Consider the following 6,517-nt stretch of genomic DNA (forward strand, 5'->3'; position numbering starts at 1 on the left):
GTCATTTTTGTTTGTTTTTGTAATGTTTGCATCAATTATTCTCCCTGTGGGGATGTTCTCTTATTGACAGTTATGCATACACCCCCACAAATGTTTGAATAAATGTCCCTCAGCATGTTGCACATAAAATGCTGAGGGACAGGGTTTTTTTTTTTTTGTTGTTTTTTGGGGTTTTTTTTACATATAGTTTGGATAAAAAATAGTCAACAGTTAATTAAAACTTTCACACTTGGTTGTTTTGATGCACAAATCATTTAACTCTGAAAAAACAAACAAAAAAAGGTTCAAACACGTCATTACAATCCCCAGATTTACTATTACATTCATGCCCATTATGAGTTTATGAACATTTCACACCAGAACTCCATGACTTCAGTATTAAGAGCATAATTATATCCTTAAAGCACAACATATACCCTCCTATATGGCCTCACTCAGTTCACTGCTGGAGAAGCAGATGCACACAAAAACATTAGTGCTGATTTATTGCTGACATTTTAATAATCAAAATTGCCCACAATTCATGCTGAACTCAGAGCCGCATTTTGAACTCTAAGATAAAAATATTGATCGGCAATTATTTTTTCCTGCTTAAACTAAAATTCCCTCTCTTCGACACAGAGTCAACATTGAATTACCAAAATTTGCCATCAGGCGAGAAACGATTGCTTCATTCAAATAATAAATTAAACAACCAAAAGGAGCCAGGGGGCTGCTACTGCTGGTGCTGCTTGCGTTTGTGTGGTCTGCAGCGATATTCATTATTTTCAGCCGCTCATTGCTAAATGTGCCAAGTGCAGCTGCCAACAAGGCTTTAGTGCAGAACTATGTAGAAATTCATCTCATTTACTACTTTCAAAAAACCACAATAGCAACCATTATTTAGGATGGTTTGAGGAAATGCAGTTCTTGTGCATTCACACTTTGCAGACAGACACGCTGCTTTATACAACAGACATGATAAACAGCCCTGTCCTTTCCCAAGCTATATGCTAGCCTGGCTTACAGACAAATCCTCCAGCACAAAAAAAGTAAAAAAAAAAAACTGGTGGAGAACAGTGTACAATAGGCTCTAAATAGATAATTACAGCATCTGTAAAACTTTAAATCTGGAGAGAGAAAAAAAGGTAACAACACAGAAGTGTTTTGAGGAGAGAAACAGCTCATCTGCAGGTGGTGATAATAAAGGGAATGTGAAAATCTAAAGTATTTTCTGAAAATAAGCAAGAGCGTAGATGCAGCTACACTTGGAGTGAGTTATGAAAAAATAAATATCTTCTCAACTTTATTCACATTTTTTTTTCACATAAACTCCACAAAGCTCGGCATGCCGTATGCATTTTGATTCTACTGGAATAGAGTTGAGGTTTGGTGATCATTTGGATTCAACCACCTTCACACCAGTGGCCCTAAATAAAATCCAGTGCACCCAAATACCTTCTCAGATCACTTTATTAGGAACTAAAGTCCACCTGCATGTATTCTAATAAATACAGCCACTTATTTGAAGCCCAAAGAGGCAATGTTACAGAACATTACTGAACAAATATTGTCACCAAAATCAAGAAATACAGCAAACTGATAAGGAACAAAAGCCTTAAGAATTTTATGGTTGGATTACTTTATAAAACAATATCCTAAGCTTTAAACATCATGAAGAGAACTGTTCAATCCATCATCTCACAACAGAATAAGTTATGGCCATCCACTGAAACCAGAAGGTTGGGCAAGAGCAGCATTAATCTGAAGATGCCAGTAATTAGATTAGAAATACTTTATTAGTCCCCACAGAGAAATTCTTATTACAAGTCTGGCGCACTGGGTTTGAGATTCATGCCCCCCAGGACAGCCACCCTAAACATACAGCCAGAGCTATAGTAAAATGTCTTAGATCCAGGCCTGCATTTCATTTGAACACTGATGTTCAGATCTTCTGCATTTAATCCAACTGAACTTCAGCATTTTTCTTAGGATTAGCAGACACCTCAGCCTATAATTGCACAGAGAAAGTGGGAATATGCAAAATTCTTAAAGTTGTAATGCTGCAAAAGGAGACTCTAAAGTTTTGACTCTGAATAAAATGCTAACCACATTTCAGTTTTGTCAGAGAAGAAAACCCCGTTTTTCAAAAATACACCCAACTTCTGAGGAACAAAAACTGAAAGACGTGCATGTTGTCTTCTAGTCAACTTTATATAGAAGTGAAATTCACATAATTGTGGTTTTTATTCACGTAAAATGTTTTGTCTAAAAGAATGCATCATCTCCTGCTGGACCCCAGAGACAGAATCATTTCCCTAATAATTCAGAGTGTCTGTAAGTTTCCTGTAGAGAATCTCCTGCCATGAACTACATGCTTAAACTAGATAAGAAAAAAAAGAAAAAAAAAAAAAGATGAAACGATCCCAAGATTCCAGAACTTGTACCGGTACGTAAAAAATCACATCTAAAAAGTCGAGCTGCATGTCAGGAAACTGCTTTTGGTACAGATCCAGTTTACCATGCACTTCACGTTTCAACAAATGAGCTGGTTGCTGTACTAAATATAGTCCTTGCTGCAGCTTGCTTTTCTTTACCCTCTCTAAGCATTTTAGTGTGCCAGCCATCATTAAAAGCAAAAAACAAAAACCTTTTGAACACATTACAAACCATTATTGATCAAGGTTAAGGTGGCGCCGGATCTCAAAGCACATCTGCGCCAAACAGAGGTTCTGCCCCTCCCCAATTCTTTTAGAACCCTTGTTCAAAATATTTCATGTGAGCTTTTCTCTTCTTTAAATTAAATCCAACATCACATCACTGCTTCAAACTCTATGTCCTCTGCTGCCAAGTGGTCCTCTCGTTCTCCCTGCCCAACCCAGTGTCCTTTGTGATGTATTGCTGCTCTTGTCGACTGCCTGCCTTCCTGCTGCTCATGCACAGTTGATTGCTTTACTTTGTTCTGCCGCTCATTTCCTCACTCCCCGTTCCAAATGACTGCTCATAGACCCGACTCCCTCCCTTAGCGCCTGATTGATTGATTTATGGGGGTCGATCAGTGATAACCTTACCCACCTGCCACCTCACATGCTCAAACTCTGTAGGCAATTAAAGACAAAAGCTAATGAGTGGACTTGTTTTCCATTAATCCTGTGTAGGGAATATTTAAAGCCAATATTGGTCTGCACTAAAAATAAAGTAGAAAGATCCATTTCTTATCTTCTGACTTGCTTTAAATAAAGCCAGATGAATGAAAAATGCCACTTGGACTATTTAGAGAAATTGGGATATGTACCATTAGTACTCACAGATTGTTAGGCTACAGGATTTGTCAAAGACCAGCCCTCTGTTAAGCAACACCTGTTTAAAACATTGTGAGCCAAAATGATTTGTACCCATTAGAACCAATAGATGGCACTCTGGTAGCATATAGACCTCATTGACTCAAATGAGGGAAAAAAAAATAAATAAAAGAAAAAAAAAGAAAAGAAGCATTGACAATTTGGAACAATTTTATATTCGAGAGAAGGTGTGACATGACTTGTTTTGGAGTTACAGATGAGAAAGCAACAGCACATGAACTTGTACAGATATATGGCTGCACATAAAGTTGCAGTAGTGCCTAAACACTTGCAGAATAAGTTACGTTACCCCACCACCCACACATACAGCCCTTAAAATGCCTGTTAACTCATGTCACAGTGACACTATCCGACAAGACAGCTGTGCTACATGTCAGGCCCTTTCCTTCACACTCATTTCAAGAGCACCTTACTTTGTTTTTCTCAAGCCTTGTAAGATGGCTCTACCTTGAATAAGAGGCCTCACACCAAGTCTCCTGCGTGGATTCTTAGCAAGATGGCCAGGGCGCTTGACCACTTTCCAAAAGCCGCGCACCGGAGCCCAGCCATGCCGTCTCTGGAAGAAGCGAGCAGAATGCAAAAGGGGGACTTCAGGGTTAATTCCACTTTGGTAAGCGGCATGACCCAAGGTCAGTGGCGGGGCATGTCCAGTCAAAGGCATGCCACGTCTATTTGGGGCAAACTCGTCACCGGCAGGGTTGTTTTTGCTGCGACTGAACAGAAACGGCTTTCTGCGACCTTGAGGGTGCAGATTCATCGGGTCAGGACGGCTGGGGGCTTTGACGAGTGTCGGTGGGGCAACATGGTTGACCTCCTCCAAGCTGGACTCAGGCCTTCTGTCCAACAGACCTCGAGGAACGCCAAGTATTTGGTCAGCCATCTGTCCCCTTGAGGCTTCTGGGAATGGGCCATGGCTAAACGGGAACCTGGCGCGAGTTCCTATATACCGAGGTTTATCTGATGGGGCTTCATTATGATCATCTTCATAAGAGTTCATATTAGATTCAGTTGGAGGCAGGTCATCAAAACTAAAAGTTGAAGGATGCCACAAACCAATAGCTGGTGAGGAGAGAGCAGGGGCTCCATGGACTCCAGGATACGCCAAACCCAAGGCGGCTGCACGAGCTGGAAGAGCACAAAGTCAATACAGGCCAAGTTCTTCTTAAAGGACGAGACAAACCAGACCATTTAGTTCACAGTCAAACCAAAGCTAATTCACTCCACTATCATACAGTTGCATCTCAGTGAAATGGAACAGTAATTTAAATAATGAAAAAAGCAGAACTCAGCTTCATCATACAAAGAGTAATGTATGATAATGGCTTATAGCTAATGAAAACCCAAAATTCAGTTTTTCAGAAACCTTTCATATTATATTTTTTAAAAAATACACAGAATTTTTATAACATCTGCAGTCATGGGGGCAGACTGTTGCTTTGACATTCATCAAGCATGCAGTCACTGATTCTGCACGGCGAGGGCAATACACAAAAGGTCTTTGCTAAGCAAGCTGGGTTTTCAGGTTGCAATTTCCAGTAGTAATGAAGTCAAGAGTGGAAGGTCTCATTTTGACAGGGGGTAAAAAAAGTGTCACAGATAATGTGGATAATTACAGCATGGAGAGGGTTGTGAAAGTCTATTCAAACATTTGAGAGATTCCTCAGGCCTGGACAGTGACTGGATTATTTAATGTTCACAACTACTGCATTCCTTGTCTTCTGCTATTCCTTAAGCTGGGATACTGTCAGAAGTGATTTACCTAGATAAGAGAAAAAGATTTGGGCCAAAAGTAAATTAGGGTACGACTATGCTTGACTCGCTTAACTGGTTGGCATAGATGGGCTATGAGGTCTTGAGCTGAAGACTGCCGATAAAGCAAGCTGGACTTTAACAGAGGTTGAACAGGTTGAGCCACATTGCTTTGAAGCAGTCATTAATTCAAGAGGAGCCCTAACCAATTAAGTGCATTACTGTACAGTACACAGGCACACGTTTCAGCAAGCCAACATATCTGCATCAATTAGATTTTTTTAAAGAATATTCTGTAACATTAATTCTCAGAAGTGCATTTTAGGTTTCAATTTACTGCAAGACAATAAAAATTAACAAATAATTCAAGTATACATTACCGTGTTTAATGATAATTAGTATAAAATAACTTGAGTCGAGTTACTCTAAACTAAATTATTTTCTAATCTACTGAAGTGTATGCTGTGATTTAAATAAAAAATATCAGCCAACTTTAATGTACACAATATAGTCAGATGATGTTTTGCTAATTGGTAGAAAGATGTCCAAGGAAGGTAAGCTAACTGCATTTTGCCATTTACTTTATAGAATTCCCTCATTCTGAGCAACCATGTGGCAACAATGCTTATTCTGTTAGCTGCGTCATTTTAAAATGTCAAATATACCCACTAATTGGCAATTATTAGTAATCAGTGACAGCAATTAAAGCAAATTACATACCTCTCGCTGTTTTAGCACAATATGCCCCTCCAGCTGATACAGAGTGAAGTACAGCAGTGCTGGAAATGACAAAAATAAATAAATAAAACAAAATGTTGAAGGTAAAAAGCACAGCTGTGAGAAGCTATGATTGTTTCAAATTAAAACAAATCATACCAGAGAAGCCACCGGAGGAGCACACATTTCTGGACTGTCATCGTAATCTCCATGACAGCAGAATTCTGCTGACTCCCTCTTCACTGTTGAGTTGTTTTTGCAGCCGATCAGAAGACTAAAACCCAAACCACGGCTTGATTTGGTAATTATAGACAGCTGCTAATCATGGCAGCCTGAAGCCAACCAGTCAGACAAGGGAAACCTGCTTCATCACAGGAAATTAGCTCAAAACAAACAACAAATCAGAATTCAACACAAAAAAGATATTTTCATTTTAGTCATTTTGAGTAAAGTGTCAGCAAAATGGTCGGAAACAAACATTAAGCCTTAATATTTGTTCATTCTGGTAACTTTCCACACAGTGCAACAACAGTTTTCATGTTTTAGTTTGAAAAATAAATCTTTAATGTTGAACTTGTATATGATTCTGTGACCGTGAAACATCTCATCAGATCTTTACACTGCAAAAGCAGGTAGCTTATTAAACTTTCTAGCCCCCACAAAATGAAAGTGACATTTTCTGCATGATTATCATAACTGTAACAACGTAA

The 6,517-nt window shown here is 39.1% G+C and overlaps 1 protein-coding gene across 1 annotated transcript; it reads right to left on the reverse strand.

Moving 5' to 3' along the window:
* Positions 1–3,473: 3,473 nt before the first annotated feature.
* LOC103141548 (uncharacterized) lies at positions 3,474–6,109 on the reverse strand. The gene is made up of 3 exons (XM_007557240.2): positions 5,967–6,109; positions 5,811–5,869; positions 3,474–4,466 (listed from the first exon to the last, which is right to left on the reverse strand). The coding sequence occupies exons 1-3, from the start codon at positions 6,017–6,019 to the stop codon at positions 3,751–3,753; spliced, it is 828 nt and encodes a 275-aa protein (XP_007557302.1). The 5' UTR covers positions 6,020–6,109; the 3' UTR covers positions 3,474–3,750.
* Between the last annotated feature and the right edge of the window lie 408 nt (positions 6,110–6,517).

This window comes from Poecilia formosa, unplaced genomic scaffold (assembly GCF_000485575.1).
Source record: "Poecilia formosa unplaced genomic scaffold, Poecilia_formosa-5.1.2 Scaffold86, whole genome shotgun sequence".
Classification (NCBI taxonomy): domain Eukaryota; kingdom Metazoa; phylum Chordata; class Actinopteri; order Cyprinodontiformes; family Poeciliidae; genus Poecilia; species Poecilia formosa.

Bases quoted from the DNA above. Each gene is read 5' to 3' on its own strand.
- LOC103141548 (XM_007557240.2), bottom strand. From the start codon at position 6,019: ATGGAGATTACGATGACAGTCCAGAAATGTGTGCTCCTCCGGTGGCTT. The intron at 5,870-5,966 runs GTATGATTTGTT...TGTCATTTCCAG, and splicing joins CTCCTCCGGTGGCTTCTCTG to CACTGCTGTACTTCACTCTG. The intron at 4,467-5,810 runs GTATGTAATTTG...GTGCTCTTCCAG, and splicing joins TTGTGCTAAAACAGCGAGAG to CTCGTGCAGCCGCCTTGGGT.